The 27,328-nt window shown below is 31.9% G+C and overlaps 2 protein-coding genes and 1 pseudogene across 6 annotated transcripts in view; all 3 read left to right on the forward strand.

Annotated features, from left to right (window-relative positions):
- Positions 1-6,426, forward strand: part of LOC149893664 (uncharacterized) — a 174,218-nt gene extending 167,792 nt beyond the window's left edge. For all 5 annotated transcript variants that reach the window (XM_090091662.1, XM_090091646.1, XM_090091670.1 and 2 more), the window contains 2 exons: positions 2,343-3,653; positions 4,329-6,426. In XM_090091662.1, coding sequence (XP_089947788.1) covers positions 2,585-3,653; positions 4,329-5,827 — 2,568 coding nt within the window. In that variant the 5' untranslated portion in view covers positions 2,343-2,584 and the 3' untranslated portion in view covers positions 5,828-6,426. The remainder of the gene's footprint in view (positions 1-2,342; positions 3,654-4,328) is intronic.
- Positions 6,427-10,344: 3,918 nt separating this feature from the next.
- Positions 10,345-11,802, forward strand: LOC149893676 (uncharacterized). The gene is made up of 2 exons (XM_090072458.1): positions 10,345-10,586; positions 11,046-11,802. Exons 1-2 carry the CDS (start codon positions 10,348-10,350, stop codon positions 11,800-11,802), a joined length of 996 nt encoding a protein of 331 aa, XP_089928584.1. The 5' UTR covers positions 10,345-10,347.
- A 718-nt stretch (positions 11,803-12,520) lies between these two features.
- On the forward strand, positions 12,521-13,525 carry LOC149893677 (52 kDa repressor of the inhibitor of the protein kinase-like; annotated as a pseudogene).
- Positions 13,526-27,328: the final 13,803 nt, after the last annotated feature.

Raw genomic sequence — 27,328 nt, forward strand, 5'->3', positions numbered from 1 at the left:
ATAGAACGCCAATATCCTGGTTCAAAATCGGAATCAAAGGATGAATCTTCGCTGGTGACCGTGCCAAATTCTAACTCTGAACTTATTTCTACTGATTTAGCAGCATTTTTTATTTATGGATTTCTCTTTCTTGTATTCTCCGATATCTAAACAGCATACATTATAAAATAAAAATTAATGTACCCAAAATAAAAACCAATGAAAAATTAGAGAAGAGTGAGCAATGATAGGAGAGCTTTTAAATTCAGAAAAAAGGTTTATAATATGGATTTATATTATCACATATAATAGCTTCTCGCTATATTTTTTGTCTTCAGGCCCTAGAAATAACTTTCTGTTGTGTTCTTGATCGTATAAAAAATCTAGGTCCTCTTTCTTATCTAGGTCTGATCTATTCTTGTCCTTCTTTATCCAGTTTTGTGAGTCAGCTATTCCTGCCCAAAAGAATTTTCCCAGCTCCTCTCTAAAGTCTTGTTGCTTTTTTAATTCTAAAGGCGACCTCCTGTGCATGCTTTTTTTCAAATTCAAATATTTTTTGTTCACCTAATTCAGCTTTTGTATCAAGTTATTATCTGATTGAAGAGGGAATCCAGCTTTAAGCCAGGGACTCTTGATTTTGCTTAGAATACACCTACAATGCAGTTCAACACATCTCTCGTATTTTCAGTCTTTTTTACCGAGCATGCAATTATCATTGACTTTTTTGATGTTTTAGAAAGCGTCGACTTATTAAAAGCTATGTGTTGTAAAATATCTAATCCAGTTGGCAGTTGAATAACTAAAGTTAATAAGAAAAATATTCAGGTTGAGTTTGCTCTTGTACAACGTGAAATCTAATAGTCATAAGAATTCACATTATAAACTATAATCTAGTATCCTAAACTAGATATTTAAAATTAAAAAAACTCAAAACAAATTCGTTACATGGTATTGCTGGTTTCACTTTCTCAATAATAAAATGTTTGTTTTTTTTCAATTTTATATTTCGCTTTTCATCGTCACTTTTTAATAGTGTCTTACTTTTATTTGCACTTGAAACTTTCGTTTTTTGTGACTCTCCTGTGTTTTCTATTAAATTGTCCATTATAATTTTTAAAACAATTTTAAAAGAAATGACACTCACTAATTTCAAAATTTGAGATAAAACTAAAATGTTTTCTGCAGAATTTCGCAATAGACATTAATGTTAATTTACAATTGTCAGTTTTTTCTCTTTACAAGGCTTTTGTTCTCACTTAATAAAATTGTTTATTAAGTGAGAACCAAAGAAAAATGCAAACGAAGTACACAAATCAAATAACAAAATAACAAAAAAACATTGATAATTAAAAAACCAAACAATGTGAATATAAACAAATAAAATAAGTAAGAATTTTTGCGCATTTTTATTGTTAAATGCGCATATTTTCGCATATTGTTTTGCATAAAATCGTTTCAAATTTGAGGAACTATTAAGAAAAATCACGTGTACACATCAATTTCAAAAAAATAAAGATTATTATGAGCTCATTAAAAAAATAAAAAAAAATTAAAAATATTAAGATTTACCTTGGGCTCAAAGCCTTGCTGCGAGGGTACTATTTGGGGCATTTTTAGGGGGGGCTTTGACGCTTGAGCACAAGGAAATCTCAATATTTTTGATTTTTTTTTTGTTCATGTTATTTTTTTTTACATTTCCCAGAATTGTGTATTCGCGTTTTCGAGCTTGTTGTGTATTCGCGTTTTCGAAATTTTTTTTTTTTTTTGAACAACCTAAATAATTAGCCACAGCAACTTTTTTTTTATTAAAAATAGTTTTAGAAATCTATCACTTTTTAATGCCATTTGATATTAAAAGGCTGCATAAACATCTGTTTCTCAATCAATGTTTTCACATATGGCACATGAATCTAGAAGCTAAGTTAAACGTAAAAAACGTAACTCTAAAGTCTATCCTCCCAATGTTTTGTGCAACTATCTCAATGATGTGAAATTCAAGCAAAATTTCTCAACTCTTTATTTAGCGCTTTTCTATAAATACTCGAGAAACAACTACTTAACATCATCATAAGATGTTCCTCTCTCTTAAAAAGTATTCCATGGATCTTCTACAAGTTTTTAAGATTTAAACAAAAATAAAGTTAAATAAGAAAGTGAATAAAAGCTTAGCTGAGTCTAAGTTAACTTTTGTAATAATTCAAAACTGTTTCCCAATTATCCAGAGAGTTAAACTCCTGTGCTAAAATTAAAGAGCTGCCCATTCAAAGAATGATTAGGGTTAAAGCAGATTTTCCGATTTTTTTGAGAAAACAAAAAATTCAGTTAAACACTTAAGTTGTGCTTATTCATATATTTCTATTTAGATGCAAGTGGCCTACTGAAAACTCATTACCTAAACACTTACGGGACAATTAACCGACATGGACAGAGTGAAAGAAAAGATCTTGAACTTCTCTTTAGTAGCTTAAAGTTTGCTTCAGTAGAAAAAGCAGACATTAAGATTCCTAATGATGACTTTAATGAATGGGAGTACTTTTGTCGAAGTCAAAACAATTACAAAACATTGAAATATGAGGAGGTACTGGATAAAAACTCAGAGTTGATTATGATTTCAGGACCTAAAGGTGTTGGGAAAACAAACCTTCTGCAAAGTTTGCTTTTTTATTGGTCAAATGGACTACTTTGGCAAGATTTAAATTTTGTTTTTTATTTCGAGTTCAAGAAATTGAACGAGCATCTAAATGTTTCAAACATGAAACAACTGGTAAAGAAGTTTTACAAAAACATTCTAAAAGGATATGAAATTTCTTCGTTAAAAGCAATAATGTTTATTAATGATGGATTAGATGAGTTCATTAACTTTAAACATTTAATCAATCCCAAAGTTTCAAATACCACTCCTATAACAAAAACGCTCATAGATGTGTTTCGTTCCAAAACATGCAGGTGTGTTATTAGTGGGAATATTGCTACTGCATATAGATACTGGAGCGCAATCAAAGATTACAAAGATGCCGCAAGTATGCAACTTATGTGTCTTAACGTTAATGGAACAAAGAGTTTTTTAGAAGACCTACTACCGAGAAAAACTCTGATTACTGACCTGGAAAAGTTATGCAGCTTTTCTCCAAATAAGGCGGCTTTATTCTCTGTGTCACTTTATTTAAAAGCAGCTTGTTCAACGTTGCTTACTTTAAACATTGAGTCTGTTAAAACCATGACCGAACTGCAGATGCTGATTTTCCTACACATCGTGCAACAAGACTGCAAAAAAAATGCTCCAATATCGCATTTTATACAAACAAATCAGCAACATATTTTAAATGTCTGCAAAGTGGCCTTCACGCTTCTAAATACAGGAAAAGTGAATCTTTCGCATAGTGAGCTTGGCCTTATTTTAGATGAGAACGGCTTTGAACCACTTGGTCTTGTAAAAAAATCGGTTGTAAGTCATCAATATCATTTTGTACATTTCTTTTTAATGAGGTTTTGCGCCTCAATCCATCTTTTGTTCAACGCTTCTATTTCTGATATTATTAATAACGAAAGATTGCACTGCTGCTTACCTTTTATTAGCGGTTTTGTACACCGTAACGAGGGAAGCTTTTTGAGTTTAATTTGCAAACTAAAGGAACCGTCACACCAACATGCTTTTTGGCTCAGAGACATCTGCGGTAAGACATATTCTTACTTTCTTGGGCAAATATATTTTTGACATTGGAGCATTTGTTTATGTAAATTTTGTCAGTTGATCTAAAATAAAACATTAACGACGGTAGTCATCTTTATAAGTAACTTTGTGTGGGACTGTCTTAAAGTTTTGTCAAGGAATGATTACGATGATTAGAATATTAGGTTATCTCTATTTAAAAAGATTGCTTAACAGTTCGTTTTACATTACCTCTTGGATAAATAAGTTGGTTTTGTTTTTTATTTTAAATGGTTGGATAGTTGAAATAGGGAAGGAACTTAAAAATAAGTAAAAATTTTAGATTACTATTTGGTTTTTGTTCATTCAATTCCATATTAAATTAGTTAGGTTTCAAAAATCAGGATAGATAGAAGGATTTTTTTAAAGGCAATATATTCAAATATGATAACAAAGTATCTTGGTTTTTGCAGATTTTTCATTTTCAGAAATATTTTTCCTTACTTTGACTTTAAAGATGCTTTCGCAATGTTAATGTCAAAATCTTATTCTATATTAGTATTGAAAGATACTATCTTACAATTATTTTTATAAATTAAGAAAGGTATTAACTGGTTTTAATCGGTAATAAATATATTTTTGAAAGTTAATCAATTTTCGACCAAAGTAAAAATATATATATATATTCCGTTTTCAACAGGATACAATGATCGCGAGCTCTTCATAGAATGCTTCATTGAAGCACAGGTTTCAATCAACGAGGATTTGAAAAAAGCAATAAATAAACAAATAGGATGGTTCAAGGAGGCAGAAGATGAAAGTATGGCTGCTCATAATTCAAAGCATAAATACATTACAGAAAAAAAATTTGAGGCAGGAATTCATTTAAATCGCATAGAAAACCACAAAGATCTTTCATCAAAAAAAAAAAAGTTCCAATCAGATTCCCAGGGATTAATAGTATCATACGAAGATAGAGAGAAAACTTATATAATTACTATAACTCTCAAGAACGCGAAAAAAGAGTATTCTAAATCACAATTCTATAAGGCAGAAAAACTGTTTCGAGATGCAGAAAATATTCAAAAAGAGACTTTAGGAGAAAAACATCGACACACAGTAACTACTACAAACTGGATTGCTAAATGCTTATATAATAAAAAGCAATATGATACGGCCGAAGAGCTATTTAGAAATGTAGAAATTATGCGAAAAGAAGTTTTGGGAGAAAATCATGCAGATACAATAACTGTTAAAGGATGGGTTGCTAAGTGCTTATATGAAAAACAGCAATATGATAATGCTGAAAAGCTATTTAGAGATGCTGAAGTTATGCGAAAAGAAGTTTTAGGGAAAAAACATGCATATACAATAAATGCTAAATACTGGATTGCAATTTGCTTATATCAAAAACGGCAATATGATAATGCTGAAACGCTATTTAGAGATGTAGAAATTATGCGAAAAGATGTTTTAGGAGAAAAACATGTAGATACAATAAATGCTAAAGATTGGATTGCAAGTTGCTTATATCAAAAACGGCAATATGATAATGCTGAAACGCTATTTAGAGATGTAGAAATTATGCGAAAAGATGTTTTAGGAGAAAAACATGTAGATACAATAAATGCTAAAGATTGGATTGCAAGTTGCTTATATCAAAAACGGCAATATGATAATGCTGAAACGCTATTTAGAGATGTAGAAATTATGCGAAAAGATGTTTTAGGAGAAAAACATGCAGATACAATTACTGCTAAAAGCTGGATTGCTAGGTGCTTATATCAAAAACGGCAATATGATAATGCTGAAACGCTATTTAGAGATGTAGAAATTATGCGAAAAGATGTTTTAGGAGAAATACATGCAGATACAATAACTGCTAAAGACTGGATTGCAAGTTGCTTATATCAAAAACGGCAATATGATAATGCTGAAACGCTATTTAGAGATGTAGAAATTATGCGAAAAGATGTTTTAGGAGAAAAACATGCAGATACAATTACTGCTAAAAGCTGGATTGCTAGATGCTTATATCAAAAACGGCAATATGATAATGCTGAAACGCTATTTAGAGATGTAGAAATTATGCGAAAAGTCGTTTTAGGAGAAAAACATGCAGATACAATAACTGTTAAAGACTGGATTGCAAGTTGTTTAAATAAAAAACAACAAATCCTCAATGCTAGGAAATTCTAACTGATGTAGATTATATGCAATATTTAGATTGTGGAAATAAATACTTTTGTGCTTTTCTAAGATTAAACACTTAGAACCTGCCTTTTTGAATGTTTTGGTTAGAGTTTTAGTCAGACACTATATTCTAAAAGCTGGATTGCTAATTATTAGTTTGCAAAAGAATTATATGAAAGTCATGATAGGGTGTGTTTAATGTAGAATGGATTTGTAAAGAAGTTATTGGAGGGAGACTTGTCGTGCATAAATTGTTAAAAGTTGGAGTTCAAGGTGCTTTTATATATAACAGTGTGTTGATTACGCTTGAAAATTATTTTGGTTTAGAAAAAATCCAATAGATAATGTTAACAGGAGACTATGTAGTGTTCGACTCTGCGTCGCAGAAATAAACCATATGTTCCAGAATGAGTTCGCTTATTAATTAAGATCATAAGTGCTTAAAGCAACTGAACTATAGCTTGCATGAGGCTTTCTAGTTTATATTGCTTAAATATGACATTTTCATTTTTGAAATTTGTATTTTAAGAAGCAGGTTGAAAATGGGATGGGATATTTATTTAAAAAAGTTTTTCGGTTTTCTTTGAATAGAGGATTTAAAGTGAGCGGTGATGAATTTTATGCTTATACTTTACTGAACTTTTATGAACAATTAGTATTCCTATGCCCACTCTTTTTATTAAGTAGAAACTAATTTTATTAGATCTATTTATCTTAATATTCATACAATATCGTTAAGCATATTGAGAGAAACTTTATTGACATTATCGATCTTATAGACTACCATTTAGCAATGGTTAAAGTTTACGGTGAAAAAATATAGAAAATTCATTAAAAGAGTCATTTTTAAACAAATGCCAGGCTAGTAACACATGATTATTTTTAACCATTTGAAAGAAGTGTGCCAGAAACTCATTCATAAGTCTTCTTCAAACCAAATTGAAATATTTAATAAATGATACAAATTCAACTATTTTTAAAACTAAAATACCTATAAAAATTGAAAAAATCATAAAAAAATTTGCAATCAACAATTTGTAAAAATTGAAAAAAAATAATTTTTTTGTCAAAATCAAAACTGAACAACTGATAACAATTTTTGAAAACTAATAGCTTTAACAAATTAGATTAGGGTGGAGTGTAAAATTAATCTTAACTACTTTTCTATGAGCTGAATGAATCTGGGTTGCAAATCCATTTTACTGAAGACTATGTTTAACTTTCTTTCAGATCTTTTATATTCTATAAATATCTTGTTCTGTTTATAAGTAATTCATTTTTTTTAAAATGCTCCAATTATTTCTTCTTCATTGTAACTTTCAATCTTATATGTGACTGGTATTGTATTATTGGCTTGCATGAGGCTTTCTAATTTATATTGCTGAAAGATGACTTTTTCTCTTTTGAAATTTATTTTTTAACAAGCAGGTCAATAATGAGATTTGATATTCATTTAAAAAAATATTCGGTTTTATTTGGAAAGGGGGTTTAAAGTAAGCGGTGATCAAATTTATGTTTATTCTTTACTGAACTTTTATGAACAATTAGTATTCCTTTGCCCACTCTTTTTATTAAGTAGCAACTAATTTTATTAGATCTATTGACCTCAACATTCATACCATATCGTTAAGCATATTGAAAAAAAACTTTATTGACTTTATCGATCTTATAGACTACCATTTAGCTGTGGTTAAAGATTGCGGTGAAAAAATATAGAAAATTCGTTAAGAAAGTCATTTTGAAACAAATGCCAGGCTAGGAAAATATGGTTATTTTTAAACATTTGAATGAAGTGTGCCAGAAACTCATTTATAAGTTTTCTTCAAACCAAATAGAAATCATTCACAAATGATAAAAAATCAAATATTTTAAAAACTAGAATAACTAAAAAACGATATAATCATAAAAAAAATTTGCAATCAACAATTTGTAAAAATTGAAAAAAAATATAATTTTTTGTCAAAATGAAAACAGAACAACTGATAACATTTTTTAAAAACTAATAACTTTAACAAATTAGATTAGCGTATAATGTCAAATAAATCTTTATAACTTATCCTTGAGCTGAATGAATCTGAGTAGCAAATCCATTTCACTGAAGACAATGTTTAACTCTCTTTCAGATCTTTTTGTTCTTTTTTTTAGTAACTGATTTTCATAAAATGCTTCAGTTATTTCTTTTCATTTGTAATTTTCAATCTTATATGTGACATGAGTTGTATTGCCTGCAGAAAATGAGAATACTTTTTCTGTTCATCTGGGAGCGCAGCTGTTTTCGAAAATGGACTTTTTTCCTTGCTTATTTTAACTTTGTCACCAAGAGAGACTTTTGGTTTTGGTTTTCGTTCTGATATTTCAAATTTTTCTGCGAATCAACTTTTCCACACTACATTTTCATTTTTCATAATGCCAGTTTAAACAGTTGTCATCTTTATCAAAGAAGAAATAACACTTTAGGGGTATTCCCTGAGAAAGTGGGACAGGGATGTAACCCACCATCTCCGATTTTCTTCATACTTTGTGAAAATGATCACCAACATCACATAGATTACCTTGTAAAATTTCAGCACTGTAATCAAAATGGTTTTTGAGATATCGTTATTTCAAAATCACCTATTTTGGAGGATTTTTTTCATTTGGCGGCCATCTTGATTTTTGTGTTATTTTTGTTTTGCATGTTATTGTAAAACTATAGGTGTGATCAAACTGAAATTTTGCACCTTAATAGTTTTGATGATGATTAATCCGAATATAATGTTTATTTTATATAAAAGATATGGGAACAAAGTAAAAATAAGAATTGTATTTCACCTATAGTCTATCTGGGAAAATTTAATTGACAAAGAAAAGAGGTTTATTAACCAATGTAGCCCATTTTCTTTGTCATATTTTTTTTGCTGTTATCAAAATACATGTTTTAAAGAATGCTTTTGTAAAAAATTGAGATTTGGGTTTTTTGTGGATTTGTTATAAAAATATAGGAAAATTATGTGAAAAAATGATTGAAAGTATTGTGGGTATGTGTTGGTTACTCCTTTTTATTAATCAAAGCAGAAAACTTATACAAAAGAAAAGTTGGTAAAATTTATTTCACTTATTTCTATTAAAACTATATTCACCTATTTTTATTCAAATCATCAAATTTTTGCTTCCTTTTAGATACTACTGACATACTTAGTCAGTTAGCTTTTTACTAAATCAAATAAAATAATGAACATTTAAACTGAAAGACTTAGGATTAGTCAGATCATTAGTCATCAGAGTAGATATTGTTTTTTTCCCCTTGTTAATTATTAAATTACAAATAAGCCTTTCAATAAAAATTACAAAAGATATTCAATATATAAAAATGTTAATGATAATGAGACTGTGTATCAGTCAGTGTTATTTTGTGTTTACTTCTACTTTACTAATAAAAAGTAGTATTTAAAATGAGCAAGGACTTTTGTACAGTTTGTATTTTATCAATTGACCAATGCCTTAAAATGGTGTACACTAAATCAACTGGATTGACAGATATTTCAAGTTATTCAGAGAGAGAGAGAAATATATTATTATGGCGATCTGGGTTATCAATATTGAATGGTAATGTTAAAATCTGTTTTCATCATGAACAACTTTTACTTAACAGATTTGCTAATTCTCAAAAGAATTGCTTTGACCTATTTAAGAGGCATAAAACCAATATAAAAGGTAAAATCATTTGTTTTTATATAATTATGCAACTACTTTTTACAAAGAGTAGATAAACTATGCTTTTAAACAGTTTAACAATTTTTCAGTTTCTTTTTCTCAGCTCATAAATCATACTTCTTACTTTTGTAGACCATTTTTACTCTTCTTAATATAATTAGTACAGAAACGTTTAACGTTTAACGTTTAATGTTTAACGTCGTTTCGTCATTAGTTAATAGGCTTTGAAAAAGCGCGTTCTCTAAATGCACGCGGCCATTGAAGAAAAATCTCTTAAGCGAGTTAAAACTTTTTTCCTTTTGAAATTTATTTATTAGTTTAGATATATTACATAAAGAATCATATTAAGAAAAATGATAATCATTAAGACCATATTATAATTGAGGTAAGTATACAGGGGCGGATCCAAAAGGGTTCAAAGGGTGCTCCAGCACCCGTCAACTTTCAGCAAGCAAAGTTTACTATTTTGTTGAATTTTTTTATATATAAAAAATAAATTGTTAAAATATTTTATTCAACTCAAAATTAATCATTTAATTTTTTTTGAAGGATGTCGAAAATAATTATCTTTATTGTTGTATTAGCGCTAGCGTATTTTATATTTTATTTATGTTTCGACTAGGAAACTCCAGTATAGTCGCTTTCTGATTGGCCTGCACCCCTCAGAAGCTATTTTTGATTGGCTTGGTTTCTTAAGCAAAGCAAAACTGGTTCTGAGGGGTGCTGACCCAATCAGAAAGATCTCTGAAGGGTGCAAGCCAATCACGCATAAATCAGAAAAAAGGATTTTTTACTAAGCTTTTTGGTTAACTCCTTGGTGAAGTGTTCGAAACATGGCGGATTCAATGCTTCAAATCAATTTAAAATGTATTTTAGATGAAAATAAGGTTCAATCAGAAAAGATATCGTTTTTATCTAATGTTATTGTCGAAGCTCATAATACTATTAGAGAAAAATTTTTGTTTAATGAAAATTCTAAACTAAGTGTATTGCATAAAATATGCAAAGTTTCAAATATACAGTTTCCCTTATCTCAATCATTTCGAGCAGAAAGCGATTTTCAACCAGTGAGGTAATAATTTGTTTCTTAAATAATTATATTAATTTAAAAATAAAAAAACAAACGAAATATTTATATGTGTGTGTGTGTGTGTTGATTAAAGGTTAAAATAACAGCAAATAAAGAAATCATATATAACTTTTTTTGCTTCAACATTTTACTACAAACTTATTTTTATTTTAAGCTGAAAGATGTGTAAAATTTTGTCCTAGGTGCTTAAAATTTAAAAACATATTTTTCTAGTAAAATTTTGTTCATGCTTAAGTATAATATATTTATATCATATTTCAAGGAGAAAATAATCAATTATGTTATAACTTATTTTATGTTTGAATAATACCAAAATTACATTTAGTAAATGATTTACCAGTAAGTTATTTTATGACTTAAAATTGTGTAATAATTATTTTGTGGCATAACATTATTCAATTATGTTACCTCGCTCATGTTAATTTTTTGTTTTTTTATTAGAACTTCTCCAAATGGAAACTGTTTATTTAATGCTTGTTCTATATCATTAATTGGAAACGAATCTTTGTCAGAATACTTTAGATGTTTGACCAGTATCGAATTATATACAAATGCAGATTTTTATTCAAACCATCCAATTATTTTTTCTCAAACTGATGTTACCAAATCTCGAAGAATTGATGAAAACACAGCTTTTTCTATTATTATTTCCCAAAAAGCATATAATTCTTTTTGTAAAAATAATAGAATACTAAGTGTCATATCAGAGTCTATCAATGTTGCAACAAATTATTCTTATTCCTCGTTTCTTACTTTGTGTGCTCTCTCAAGTGTTGTTGGAATACCAATCGAATCATATTATCCTATAGAAAAGGATAGAAAAGAAATAGAAAAAACTGTTTATGAAATATTTTTCAATTCCATTGTTAGACCACGTGTTGAACATTCTTTAAGCACATCCGTAAAAAAAATACACATACTTCGTTGCTCTTCAGTAATTGCAGGTTTTAAACAGATCTCTAATATATTTGTAAACAAAGATCACTTTGTTCCTTTAATATCTTTAAAATGTATTCCTAAAAAATACCAAGTTTCTAATATTTTTGCACCTAAAGTAGTAAAATTACCTGAAATTAATCAACTTACTTCTTCAAAATCTAATATCCTGTTTCCTGATTCTACTCAGGAAACAGATATTCTAGATTCAGTTAAAATCCTTTCCACTTTAAAAAAAAGAAAACAACTCACAATTGATTAATTTACTATTAAGTCACCTTTTCCTACAGACAAAAAAATTTGTGTTGTATCTTCGCCAATCAAATTAAAAAGTTCTTCCACACTATCGATTGCAGAATGTTCTTCAAACTTTATCCATTCACAGAGTAAGGCAAATTTAAACTCTAAAAGTAGTTCTTCTGCTTTTGGAAATAAATGTGAACTATCCTTTATAAACAAATACGATATCGGGCTCTATAAATCTTATGGAATTAATAAACTAGGCAATGAAGATAAGTATGATTTATTAAAAAATGTTTATAAACCAAGCTCTAGTTTTCATTTTGAATCCAATAAATCAGGTCGTTCCTTTCAATTCTCTTGCCTATCGTTATACTCTTGGCTTGCATATTCAGAAATTAAAAAAGGTGCTTATTGTGTTAATTGTGTTATTTTTGGATCTGAAGAATCAAGTCATAATGCAAGTAAACTTGTTCAGCTTTATAAATCTCCATTTGTGGCATATTCAAAGGCCATTAATAAGTTTAATAAACATGCTAAAAGTTCACCAATTCACCAAACTGCAACTCTAAAGGCAACTCATTTTCGCCAATGTATGGAGCAAAAGATAGATTTTATTGACTAAAATCTCAACAAAGTAGTTGATGAACAAGTCAAGAAAAATAGAGAAATATTAAAACCAATAGTTCTGGCAATTATTATGTGTGGAAAACAAAACATAACTCTCCGAGGTCAGAGAGATGATTCATTTTACTATGAGAATGAAAATAGTAACTCTGGCAATCTTCAATCAATTTTGAAATTAATATCTGATTGTGCAGAAAACAATTTGGTGAATGGGCGAATTGCTACTCCAAAAAATGCAACATATCGCTCTAAAACTACTCAAAATGAGTTGATTAATATTTGTAATGACATTATAATTTCTAAATTGAGATGTGAAGTTAAAAAAGCTAAAATTTTTTCAATATTAGCAGATGAAGCATCTGATGTTAGCAATATGGAGCAAATGCCACTTGTATTACGCTTTGTAAATGATAATTGTGAAATTTGTGAACTATTTTTTGGCTTTATTCCTTGCGACTCAGGCTTGTCTGGAGAAGCTATAGCCAGCCAAATTTTGAATAGTATTAAAGATATGGGATTAGAAATGAAATTTTGTGTTAGTCAAGGTTATGACGGTGCTGGAAACATGGCTGGGATCTGTTCTAACTATTTAATCAAATACGGGCAGTTTAAAGGGTATAAAAAGATGGGCAGACAGGTAAAAGACCCAGAGGGATATAGCCTTTCTTTTATTAAAAAAGAGGTTGAAAATTTAAAAAGTTGATGAAAAATATAGTTAAACTACGTACGTACTCGTTGCCTTGAACACCTCTTAAACCAACTTGTACGCTTTTGGGTGACTCTCTCCCCCGTACTTTATAAAAACCTTTTTTTATGACCCCCCTTCCTTTTGCAAAGCCCGCGCGGGGGGGGTGGGGGATAATGAACATATCTTCGCAGTACATATTTGCTCAGCACCCCTCAAAAAAAAAGCTAGATCCGCCCCTGGTATATAAAATAGTTAAATATACATTTTTATTAGATAAAGTAGAAAGGATTTAAATTTTTATTATAAAAAGTAGAAAGGATTTTAATTTTTTAAATCGTTTGTATTTTGTTTGTTTTAGCTTTTCTTTTAGCAGTTTTATTTTTGTTATTTTATTTTTTAGAAGAAAAATAAGGGTATGGATGTTGTTTAAAGTTACACTATTGCTATTTCCATAAAATGGTTATTACTACTTTGAAATTATTACTACTTTGAAATTACTGTGATGCTATTAACTATTATTGTTCTTTTTTAGAAAATTTAGAAAATAAATTAAAATTTTGTGCCAACACTGACATGGCATGTCAAATGTTATAGTATGTAAAGGTTAAATTTTGTTATGAGGATAACAGTTCTTATGAAAAAAAAAAAGAAGGTAAAGAGTATTGTTTGTAAATATATATTTTGTATCTTTTAAAATTTTCTGGCATCATTTTTAAAATTTTTATTGGCACACTTACAGCTCTTTAATCAATGTGTTTTTATAATAATGTAACGCGTTTTTTTATTGTTTGTGTATGTGCTGATATGTGTTATAACAGTTTTAAAAATGTGTTTAAATATGTATATGAGGTATATATATTTTATCTACACATTTAAACACATTTATTGTGTTTATAGTTGGTACATGTTTATATTATGTTGTGTTTATAGTTGGTACATGTTTATATTATGTTGTTTCCGTGTTTTCAAAGTGCTGTGACTTGGTCAACGTGTAGAGCAAGATTTGTCAACTTTGCCAGCCAAGTGATGTACTTTTAACAGAGGGTTACACGATGGTGTTTAGTGTCAAACTGTCACTGCTTTAGGTCTAGCTGTTATCAAGCTTTTATTATTAAAGATTATTCTAAAAATACATAATAATGTATTTTAATAACATTTTGCATAATGTTGTTACTTATGTTTTGTTTTATATGATTGTTAGTAGATGTAAAATGCGGGTTCTGGCTCATTGATATCCTTCCCATACTTAAGGATTTCAAGATGGCGTCGTGTTTTAATGGAGAGATGGCGCCTAGAATATTCTTGCGAGATTCTTTGTTACCTTTCTTTCCGTTATAAAATTATTTCCGCAATGTTCAGGAAGGGATCTGGTTTTATAATGCCCAAGAGCCAATGTTCTGTGAGTGTCATCATTCAATAGGAATCTTTTGTCGTCGTTAGCGCTGAGTGCTACTTTGTTAATTTTTTCGGTGTAAACATCGTGAAGATGGGATCGAAGACGTTCATGGTTGCGAGTTTTTCTTCTTTCTTCATTAAGCAGTCTTTATAATCTTGATGAGTGATGTGTTTTTTAACCACGCAATTTTTAACACCTTTGCATTTTTTGTGTTCTTCTTCAAGGATCTTGTAAGAGTAGAGTTTTGGTCTCAGACCAACAAACTCAATGATTTGTTTATCTCCAGCCTCGTCTTTAAACATTCCGATAATCTTTTTATTCTCGCCAACTTTAAACCCAAATTTTCCAATGGCGGGATGGTCTTTAGGAAAGTCGCTTGTGTCAAATTTGGTCTTTACGTCTGCGGCAATGTCTTGATAAAAATCTTCAGTTTCAATTTCGTAAAAGAGCGAGTCAGTGTCAGTCATGAGTAATTTCGCGCGATCGCCGTATTTTGGTTTGATGTAGTCGTAATGGAAATCATGCATCAAAATCTTGCTGATATCGAGGATGCACATTTCTAAGAAAATAGGTTTGTTGTAAACCAACTTTTTTCTCTTCATATGAACTGCAATTAGGTTTTCATCAAAAATGGTAAAGCTTTCGAATTGAGGTTTTTTGGATAATTTTAAGGCTTCCTTTCTTGTGGTGATAAGTTTGATATCTAAATGATTTTCGATGTTTTTCATGGACGGAGTTGTTCATGAGTTTGAAAAATTCCTTATCAGATTCATTTTTAGCCTTTGCTCTTTTTTTGGTGTTGAAGTCGATGTAGTCTTTCATCCAAGGTTCTTCTCTAAAGGTGAAACCTCGATGAATTTTGGTGATGACTAGACCTAGTCGTTCATAGCGTTTTAAGTTTTCATGATAGATGACGTATTCTTTTTTAGGGTTTAAATTGGGGACCAGCTTTTCTACTTTTCCAATGAGCATTCTTTCAGGAGCTAAAGGATAGTCGTTATGAGCATCGTGAAGGTGGTCAGGGTAATCTAAATCGACTTCGAGAATGCATGGCATGGATTTCCAATTTAAAAGTTCATCATCAGTCATCCATTTGAATCCTCCAACGGGAAGAGGTTTGCTCATAGCCCACCCATAAAGATTATTGGCGTCTGAATACTGAAGGAATTTTGAAGGTTCTGAAGGTTTATAATCTTTACCCATGTATGTGTTGTTAGCAGTTCCATATCGATTAGGGATCATCCTGATTCCACCTCGTATTCCTTTTTGAACCATGCGAAGCATATCGGGATTGCTTAGAAGTTCTATTTTAGCTTTAGTTTTTTTATAGCAAGCATCCATACCGAGTCCAGGGCAGGACTAATACCAAGCAGGATCAAGGCTGTAATGGCTGAGACATGTGTTTCTAAAATCTTCAATAACATCGGCAAGTATCAACACGTCGGAAATGTTGTATAGCTCGTGATAATCTTTAAACGTGATGCATTTAAATTCGTTCCAAACGTTCTGCGCATACTTATAGTTTTCTTCTTTTGCTAGCTCATCATTTAGCTTGGAATAAAAGGCTTCAATAGGTGGCAATTGCGTTTCGGAAAACTTTTTAATGGAGTCCACCCAGTCATAAGGATAAATACCTTTTTTTCTTACTAAGTTGAATTGGTTATCTTTAGAAAAATATTTTCTAACGTTTTTGCATTGTTCATCGGTTAGATTTTTAGCTAGTTTTTCTAAACGGAAGGGTAAGAATTTGTAGCTGTCAATGAACCTAATTTCTTTCCACACTTGTCGAGGTTTACCTTTATCGATAAAGTCTCTTACTTTGATTTTTTTCGAGAAGCTGATGTAATTTTCTTCATTGTTGGGTATGCAATTGAGCTTTTCACTTTTTCTAGCTAATTTCTTGATGAACAAATGACTGTCGTAACCGGATAAACAGTGTAAAAAAATGGGTTTGAAATTTGGAATTTGGTAATCTAAGTTGCATTGGTTATGAGCAGCTCCACGGTACTTTCCAGTCAAATGGCAGTGATCCCATATTTTATCGCCGTCAAGATCATTTTTGCAAATGTGACATTCGGTTGCATCTTTAAAATTTTTTTCATCTTCATCAGTTATTATTTTATTTTTCTCCCAGTGTTGTTGTCGTAAATCGCTGTCGTTCCAAATTTTTGTAAGGTCTGCTTCAAGCATGGTGACAAATTTTTGAGCCACATCGTTATCATCTCTTTCTGCTGTGTATTCATTTATTAAAGGTTTAAAACCTTCTGGTCCAATGATGTAATAGCAGAAGGAGCTTGGAACATGTTTTTGATATTTTTTGGTGTACGACTCTATTATAATATTCAGTGTTGTCATCGATGGGTTTGACGAAACTTTCAAAGTCAGCATTGACCGTAAAGGGGACTCTCATGGACATGTTGTAGTTTTTAAACTGAACGGTTGTCCCTTCGGAAGTTCAATTCGAACCGAGATGTGCTTATAACAGTCTTCTTGATGTTTTTGAAGCTTTCCTTCTTGGCCATAAGCTTGCATACAATTTCTGCAAATATGTTGTTTTCTTTTTCCTTTTGTTACTGAATAACCAACCAATCGACTCAAGCTTTCAATGAGACAGTAATGGTTAGTGTCTTTGTTAGATATGAGCAGCAAATCAACATTATGCTTTCGATCTAAAATTTTGGATATTCGTAAAGGATGAATTATTTTTTCTTCGTGCCCAAAGACGTTGATGCTAATATCTGGATTATTCGCTTCAAACTTGTTGATACCTTGAGTAAGAGAAACAGGAAATTCAATTCCATTCCAATTGAGCCCTTCTGATTTTAGAATCAAGTCTTCATCAATTCTCTCACCGTTTTTTTCTTTCATGTTAAGCGCCCTGGTGACACTCCACATAAAGCATTTATTATCATCGTTTTTCATGTTGACGATAGCCTTTTTACTTTTTAAGCTGGGAGATAGCTCCATATAGGAAGAACCGCTAAAAGGGATCCAATCGATCATGTTAACTTCTACTTTTAAAATTTTGTTAACTCTCCAATTGGATCCTTTCTTGTTGTAATTGGACATGTTTTCAAGAATTCTTTCTTTCCATGTTTCAAAGCTTTCTCTTTTGTCTGTTGATTCGAGAACAATTTCATATATAGACGGGAAGACCACAGTGCGAAGATTTTCTTCTCCAGTAGCAATATTTACGCGAATCATTTCAAAGATTAAAACAAGGTTCGTTTTTGTGTTTTTTTTAATGACTTTGATTGCAGCCTCTCTGACCATGTTTAAAAAGGCATCAGGGTCTTCATATCGAACAGAGGGGGTGTAAGAAAACTGCTCAGTGACGTGATGTACCGCATGATTAGTTAATACAAACTTAACAGGATCGCCAAATACAAGACCTTTGAGAGAATTGATTGTTTCTTCCACTCCATTTCTCACGCTGTTCACTGCATTCTTCACTGTAGTTGGAACGTAGGGATCAACGAGAGCATTTATTTTGTTGAAACCGTTGTAGACAGTCGTTGCAATTCTTGAGAGCACTCCAGGTCTAGGAGCAGGTTTCAGTTTAGGTGCAATGACGTTTGTTGAATCAATAACTGGTGTGTTAAGAATAGAGGGCTCATCTCTTGTCGCTCGATTTTGCAAGAGAGCAGAAGGTCCGAATGAAATCAAGTCGTCAGATCTTAACCTTGGCGCAGGAACGGGTCGTCACAACAACGGGACGAGGAGCAGGCACAGGTCTTGAAACAACAGGTCTCGCCTCACTCGTTCGTCTACGAGGACCATACCCAATGACGGGTTTTGTATTTTTTATAGCTTCAATAAGCTCGGCTTTTCTCATTTTTGAGATGCCTTTGATGGCGCGGTCTTTAGCCATTATTTTTAATTCGTTCACATTCATTCTATCCATTTTATATAGAGAAAAAAAATTTCTTTAAGCCAATTCAAAAAAATTCAGCTAATACAAAATTTAAATTTTCATCAAATTTAAACTTCGGGAATCATTACTTCTATGTTATATCCGTGTTTGCCGTCAAAATACTTCCAATAGTGTCCAGTCTCTTTTCTAAATTTGTAATGAGACTCATATTCAGTTACTTTACCCGTTTCAACATGGGTTATTTTATAAGTGAAAGGGCGATTTCTAATGTATCCAAATCTTTCCCATTTAGGATCGATGGGTTTTTTTTCTTTTGGTTCACGTATTTTTGGTCTTCCCACAGACCTTATTTCTTTCACCTTTCCCATTAATTCGTCTTTATCAATCAAATTGTTTTCAATCGCAATCAGTGACAAAGCCATCAAATTGTTTGCTGTTTTATTAACACCGTTTTCAATAAGTAATTTTTTCAAAAACTTTTTTGTGTAATACATCTTTTTTATTAGAGCTGGAATTTATTTAACACGAATTCAATTTTTTTCGAAGCCTTTCATTTTTCCAGTAAAGGCAAATTGACATAGATCTGAATGAATAGCATTAAATGTTTTTAAAACATAAGACCAATTACGATATTGTTCAAGTCCTTTAGAGTTTAATTTTCCCAATTCATGAAAACAATGTAAATTAGTCACTATTTCTAACATTGGCATCACCTTTGCAAACGGTATTCCTTTAAACATTTCTTTAAAAGCAGCTTTTAGTTCCTTTGGCAGTTTTTCAACTTTGCTAAAGAATTCAAGATAAATTGTTGATTTAGTTTTATAAGAAGTTGGATTAGGGTTATCGTCAAGAGCATTCAAAAGATCGCTACCTTTAAACAAGTAGTAAAGTTGTTCCTCTTCTTGTTCTTTAGTATTTGAATCGTTCTCCATCTTTTTTATTAGAGTTGGAATTTATTTATCTCGAATTCAATTTTTTCAATTCTTCGGAAAGAATTAAAAAATTCTCTGAATTTTCCACGGATCAAAAGGATCTTAAAAAATCACAAGTGATTTAAGCAGCAGAAGCGCACACTCTATCGCTTTCGTCATCGTCACTTTTGTCATCGCTGTCAAAGTCGCTGTCCTGATAAGCCCATCTATACATTTCATTCAATCTAGCACGGAATTCATCAAGGGATTCATTTTCATTTCTAAAACTCCCATACATTTCCTCCATACTACCAAATAATTCCGCGAAAGTTTCATTTCCAGCGAATTCATTTTCTTCTCGAAACTTTTGCATGTCATTGTCAATCTCCATCAGACCTTCCAACGTTAGGTTTTCTCTTATTGCAATCATTCGTTCTCTGAATTCCCTCTGTCTTTCTTGTAATCTTAGTCGCTCCTCATCACTGATTTCTTCCTCAGCGCTTTCGTCGTTTTCAGCTGGATAGATTATTCTATACATTTCATTCATTCTATCATAAAAATCAACAAAGGATTCATTTTCATTTCTAAACCTTTCACGCATTTCAGTGATACTATCAATTAATTCAACCATTATTTCGTTTCCAGCTACTTCATTTTCTCTTTCCAACTCTGTCATGTCTCTTTCAATCTCAAACAGGTTTTCCAACGTTGGGTTTTCTCTCACTGCAATCATTCTTTCTTTGATTTCCCTCTGTCTTTCTTGTAATCTTAGTCGCTCCTCATCATTGCTAATAGAATAGTAGACAGCGACTCTTCTCAAATACAGCACGTCTTGTTCCAAAAACGCTTTGTCGGTTTCCAACTCTGCCATCTCTCTTTTAATCTTTTTCAGCTCTCTTTTAATCTTTCGCAAGTCTTCCAACGAAGCGTTTTCTCTCATTGTATTCATTCGTTCTACTATCACCCTTTGTCTTTCTTGTAAAGGTATCATTCTTTCTGATAACACCCTTTGTCTTTCTTGTAAAGACATCATTCGTTCACTTATATTTTCCATTTTTATTTTCGTCATAATTTTTTCAACTCGAATTCAATTTTTTTTATTTTCAGCGAGCAGCAAATCCATTTTCATTCTTCCACATATTTTTTTCTTCTCTTTCAAATCGCAGTCAAAGTCAAACACGCGTCTGTCAATCGCTCTCATCCTTTCTCGCCTTTTCAAATGGCTCCACTCTTTGTTGTGCTCTTTGATTTCTTTCTCCATTTGCGAAAAGTCATCCTCTTCTACTCTACACAAAATCGCGTAAAGCATCCATAAACGCAAGAGCCTCGAGCTGTCTTTTTTTAACCTCATTAGGCTGTCTTTTGCTACACTCCAGAAAAAATGGGTAAAACGACATTTTTATTTAAGAATCTCTATCTTAAATCCGTTTTCATCTAATTTTCCGTTTCGTTTCTCAAAATAATTGTTGCCATGTCTCGTCTCTTTCATCGCTTTGTAAAGAGAGCCATATTCGATCACTTTGCCCGTTTCAGCATGAGTCATTTTTACAGCCACGGGATTGTTTCTGATCAAACGAAGCCTTTCATATTTTGAATCTATCGGCTTGACGTCCTCCATCAGCGCATTTTTATCGATCAGATGGTTCTCCACCGCAATCATTGCCAACCCCATTTTGCTTTTCGACATTTTGGGAACGCCATTTTCAATAAGTAAATTTTTCAAATCCTTTTTTGTATAATTCATCTTTTTATTAAGAGACCATTTATTTTTATTCGCATGTGGATCCTTCGGATTTTAGTACACCACGTTCATTCGGTTTCCGTCTGATTTGATTACGAGCAGTTTGTCAGAGAGAATTACGGCCAAGGCTTGAGTGTCTGCAGGAACGTTTGCGTTAAAGGTAGCCTTGATTTGCACGTCCAACACGGTTGATTTTAACCTCTCAGGTTGCTTGCTCACGTCAAAAACGAAAAGAGGACATATGTGTCTATAATTCGGAGCCGTTAAATTAGGCTGAGCGATGATTTCGCTGATTCAAAAAAGCTTGTTGTCAAACTTGCACGCGTCCCTGTAAGCTCTCGAAAATTTGTTGTTTGTAAAGGATAAGTCGTAATCCACAGCAGGATACCTTACTACTAGACATTGCGGGTTCTAGCGCATTGATAGTTTTCTCCATAGTTAATGAATTCAAGATGGTGTTGTTTTTTCTAGGCATGCATTGATATTTTTCAAGATGTGTATTTTGTCGTTTAAAAAAATATGGTTATATATTTTTTATTGTTTAATATCACGCCATTAATCTGTAGGAAGTAGTTGATCATAATCCATAAATGTAAAGCATGGTTTTATCATTAAAAGGTGGGTGTGAATTTCCATCCGAGTTTTGCAAACAGATGGGAGCAAATGTCGTCGTAAAATCTTTTCTTGTCAATGGTTTTTAAAACTGAAAAATCTTCCAGCCGACATGGATGACTTCTATTTTGGAGCAGTTGAAACAAAATGTACTGGACGTTCATGAAACTTTTTCTTTTCAATTCTTTCGGTTTGTCTTTTCCGTACACCAGATCGTATAAGAAAGACAAATCCTTGAAATCTTTGATGAGCTGTTCTTCGAGGTATTCTATATCGTCTCGCTTACCGACAAGCACGTAATAGATATAGTTGGCATTTTCATACTGATTGGTATAGTTGAGTTGTTTTAAAAAGATTAAAATGTGTTCTTTGGTAATGCGAGAATATTTTACATTTGTGTTTTCAGAATCGATTAATAAGTTTAACGCCTTGAATTTTTTCTCCAATTTTTCAAAGACTTCTTCAGGAATCTTGCAGTTTTGTTTGCCTTGGTATTGTTTTATGCATTCTTGAAAATGAATAATACGCGAATAAGTATATTTGTTTACCGAATTGGATCGGTCGTAGTCTTCATACGGGACAGTTGTTTCTAACATTTCTTGCTGACCCGAACACAAGAGACAGTATTTTTTATTGCTGTCGTCCATTTCAAACTGGCTCGGATCGTCGTTGATGCAAAATTTACATTTAGTATGCAAGACCAGTTTTTGAGCAATTTTAATATCGGTCCACTGTCGTTGAGAAAGCGTTTCTTCTGCGATGGTAAAATAATGACGTTGAAGTTGATTTTTTTCATCGTCAAATTTAGCGCGATCTTCAAACGAAAGCTGCGTCTGCAAGATGTCTTGATATCGCTGGATGAGATGGTTTGTCTTGGCGATAAACGTCATTTTTTCAGTTTTGCGTTTATCCAATTCGTCTTTTGTCTCCAACAGATGTTTAAGAGCTTCATCTGATAGTTTGTGTTTGTTTTCTAAAAGAAGAAATATGGATTTTAAGTGCGCTATATCGTCAATGTTATCCTTGTCAAACTTTTCCATGATTTTTGTGTTCAATAAGACAATGCTCATTTTTTAAATGAGAGCGAGTTCATTCTTTTAATTCGTCATCGTATTTTTTCTATTCTACAGTAAAATATTGTGAAAAATAAAATTTTAATTTTTGAGTTAAATAAATTTCTTATGTAATAAAATAATGGATGCGATATGTAAAGTTGATCTTATTAACATGCTTAATGGCGAAGAAGTGAAATGTTCTACCGATAAATCTAGTAGATATATTAAATTCGAAAAAAATGTTCGAAAGCTTCCAAAGTGTGTTAAAATATCGTTTATAGAAATGATTAAAACGACACCATTAGAAGAAGTTTTAAGAAGATTAAAAATTATTATGAGTGTATATAATCGTATTGAAATGAAAAAAACAAAAGTTAAAGGGTTATCGAATGCTTTCTCAGCAAAAAGAATTTATCACCATTATAATGAAAAAATTGTTAGTAATATAAAAGCAAATTTAGATAAGAGTAAAGAATAATTTTATATATCTTTATATATAAAATTTACAAGAGCTTTTCATAGAATAGCACCTAAAAAGGGGATGCTTGAAAAAGGTGAATTAGGTCCAAGCAATAAGCCAGATCCAATAGATTGATAGCCTTTTCCATTTTTAACAAAGAGTCCTTCACCAATAGTAGGTTTTACCCAAGGTCTTAAAAAGACTCCTGATCCTGCAGCAGTCATTTTTATTCCACTTCCATTCTTTTTCAAGTAAACGATTCCTCTTCCTGCAATTTTATCAACCATAGCAGAGCCAGCAGAAGAGCCAACACCTGCTAACAATCCAGTGGCGAGAGCAGGAACTACTCTTGTGGCAATAGTGCTGCCTAACATGCCTAATAACGGTAAAAGAGCACCGATGAATCCGCCTTCAATGGTTGAGTTGTGTGCAAGTTGTCTTTTGCTCAGTTTGAGTGTGACTCCTTTACCAGCTTCATACGCTTTTGTAATTTTGTTCAATTGCGCTTGAGTGATAGCGAGAACATGTTCACCGTTCAAGTCTTGATGAGATAGCCTTATATTGACATCAGTCTTGTCTTGAATCGCTTTTTTTATTTTGTCAGATTGATTTTGTGAAATGTTTATTTTTACTTTTTGGTAACTCATTTTTTAAATAAAAGAAAAAAATTATCGCTGAACTGCGCTGCTTGTAAAAAGGTCTTGAAGCACAGAGTTTATTCTTTCTCTAACGTGAAATCGGAGGATAATGTCTTCACCTCTAAAGTCGATCAAGTTACCGTTTTGATCTACAATTTTTGTTTCCGTTCTTGAAATTCTACCCACCATGATAGGCAAGTATATCAAGTGGAAAGGCTTTTCGCTAATTTTGTAGCCTGGAGGAGTGTCAGGATGAAAAGAGTAAATGTCAGATGTTCTTTTTTCGTTATCATAAGAGGATCCAATCACATCGTTTGTGATTCTGATGATGGCTATATCATCTATTCTCGAAAGTGATTCAGACTCGTAATAGTCAATATAACTTGTGACTTTATCAGGATTAGCTGGATCTTCTTTTTTCTCTACATAGGTATATTCTTCTTTATTAAATCCGAGAACAGAAGCTAAACTGTTGTTCACGTTGAAATCCACCCAATATTTTGTCGTTGATCCAGGTTTTCCAAATCTCAGAGTAGATCTTAAAGTGGTTAGGTTTGCACCGATAACAACACCATCCGTTCTATACAAGGTTCCAACTTGTTTTTTCATTTCATTTTGAAGATACTCATTAATCTCGCTAATTTCATACGCTCCTTCTTCGATGTAAATGGTATAGCTGTTTGAACCAGCGTTGGGACTGTATCTGAAAACATTATTTGTCGAATTGATGTTGGTGTAGCTGTGAACAGTGTCAAAGCCGACAAGAGCCATTTCATACTTTTTATTAGGTTCAAATTCAATGGGGTTGTCAAACTCGGTTTGGATGACGCTGTTTCTTATGGTTGGAGTTTCTTTTTTTGCTTTTGCAAGGAGATAAAATCCGCTCATCTTTTTATATAGAGTTGGGAAAATAAAAATTGTCAAATCCGCTTCGATATTTCCCACAATCCTTTTTAGAGGATAAATCAATGACTGCAAATCCATGAGGTTGAGACCAACAATATTTACAAAACTTTTTAAACTCTTCTATTTTCATATCGCTTGAAACATGATCTTGGTAAATATTTTAATGTTTTTTAAGTCTTGAGGAAACAAGCAAATGAAATTAGCGTTTTCTCGGATGGTTTGTCTAGGCAGCATAAAATAATTTTGAGCGAGGTAAAAGCAGTCGACGTTAGAATGTCTTCCTCGGATGTAATATTTTTCACACTTGTTTTGTTTGGTCAATTGTAAATTGTCAAAGATCATTAAATTGTTTTTGGATGAATCAAGATCTTCAGGATTAGGCACATCGTCAGCAGTTTCGAAAAATTGACATTCCATATCCTCTGTATTATTCCATTTTTTTGAAATTTCATCAATAACGCATTCAGGACTTACGTTTAATTGTTCAATTTTGCTTTGAATGTTAAACAAATCAAGAATAACCTCTTTCGGTAATTTCTTCTCGAACGAGTTTTTTAATATTTTATATTCCGGTTGAAAAAGAGATTTTCCAAAGACTTGCAAATGATTGTAATCTAGCCATCCAGGTCTTAAAAGTAAATTGAGTAGCAACGTTGTTTTTCCACATCCTGATTTACCAATAATGATTCCACGTATACTTCTAGGCAAAAGTTTGTTGTTTTTCCTTTTGCTTTTATTTACATTCCATGACAAATCAATCACTTCCATTTTTTTATTATGCTGGATATAAAAAATGTATTGCGTTAAATGTAAAAAAATAACAGAAACGAACAACTTGCACCATGCTATAAGCAAAAGCAATGGAAATATGCTTAAAGGAACTTGCGTCATCTGCGGAACGACTAAGTGCAAGTTTGTTTCCGCGAATGCGCTTAGCGGAGGAGACTTGGTGGAATCGATCAACAATTTTTCGAAAAAAATCAAGCTTCCATGGGCAAAGTTTCCAGGAGAAATGCACATTCCAGGGATGAATTTTGCATGACCTGGTACTAATTTAGACAAAAGACTCACATCTACAGACATGTATCAAGAGTGGAGTAAACCGGTAGACAGAGTGGACAATGCAGCATACCACCACGATTTAGCTTACAAATATTTAAACGACGTTAAAAGCAGAAATGTAGCAGATCAAATGATGCTTGAAGAAATGAATTCGATTCCCAATCCCACTCAAAAAGAAATGAACGAAAGAAAACTTATCGCTCCCATCATCAAAGCTAAAGCTAAATTCGGATTGGGTGTCCATGGATCTGAAGGATCTAAAAAAAAGCACCGGAGAACCTGAAATGGACAGATCAACTTGCAAATGAGCTTCATAAACCAGTGATACATCATTTCAGAAGAAGAAAAGTGTTTGTGAATGATATGGATGAAATATGGGCTGTAGATTTGGTGGACATGCAATCGGTTTCAAAATTCAACAACGGTGTAAAATATTTGCTCATGGTAATCGATGTGTTTTCAAAGTATGGATGGATTGTTCCGTTAAAGAGTAAAACTGGAGTTGATGTAGCTAACGCTCTAAGCAAAATATTTGAGGAGAGAAAGTGTGTCAAAATGTGGGTGGATAAAGGTAAAGAGTTTTATAATAAGCATGTACAAGCTCTAGGTGTGCAACTGTATTCCACTGAAAACGAAGAAAAAAGCTGTGTTGTCGAGCGATGGAATAGAACAATGAAAGAGAGAATGTTTAAATATTTTTCAGCCAACAACACCAATAAATACATTGACGTATTGGATGAAATGGTGAAAAATTACAACAACACAAAGCATTCTTCCATCAAAATGACTCCAGTGGAAGCTAGCGATGAAAAGAATAAAGGTAGGGTCTGGTGGAATCTGTATGGAAAGGATCAAACATTACCAGCAAAACCAAAATTTTCCATAGGTGACAAAGTGAGGAATGTAAAAAAGAAGTCTCATTTTGAAAAGGGGTATACACCGAGATGGACAGAGGAGGTTTTTACTGTATCAAATGTTCAGCATACGAATCCACCCACGTATAAAATCTCTGACGCTAACGGTGAAGAAATTCAAGGTACCTTTTACGAACAAGAAATGCAAAAGACGCAACAAGACATATTTAGAATTGAAAAAATCATTCGCAAAACCAAGAGCAAGTCGTTAGTCAAATGGCTAGGATATCCAGACTCTTTTAACTCTTGGGTGAACAATAAAGAAGTGATTTCTATGAAAAAATGATCTTTAAAATTCAGAGATTTTCATTATTCCGAAAAATGATATAAATAATTTTCTTTTCTATATAAAAGAAATGAGTTTTATTACAATTGAAAGTTTTGATGAGAGCAAATTATCAGTTGGAGAAATTTACTCAGCGACCAAACCAGTAGCTTATCAAAAAATACCATTAAAATATTCTTATTCCAATGGAGATGCTCCTCTTGTATTACGATCACCTATCTTATTTTCGTATGGTGTATGCGAGAATAAAGAACCGACAACACAAAAATTGACTGGTTATTCTATGCCTTTTGTCTGCTTTGATGCTAAAAAGGGAAAGACAGAACAAGAAGCAAAGTTTATTAGCATGATGGAAAAGATTACTTTGTTCATTAGAGG

The sequence above is a fragment of the Hydra viridissima genome, unplaced genomic scaffold, assembly GCF_058129835.1.
Source record: "Hydra viridissima isolate aposymbiotic clone 2 unplaced genomic scaffold, HvirCarnegie_v1 scaffold_1, whole genome shotgun sequence".
Lineage (NCBI taxonomy): Eukaryota > Metazoa > Cnidaria > Hydrozoa > Anthoathecata > Hydridae > Hydra > Hydra viridissima.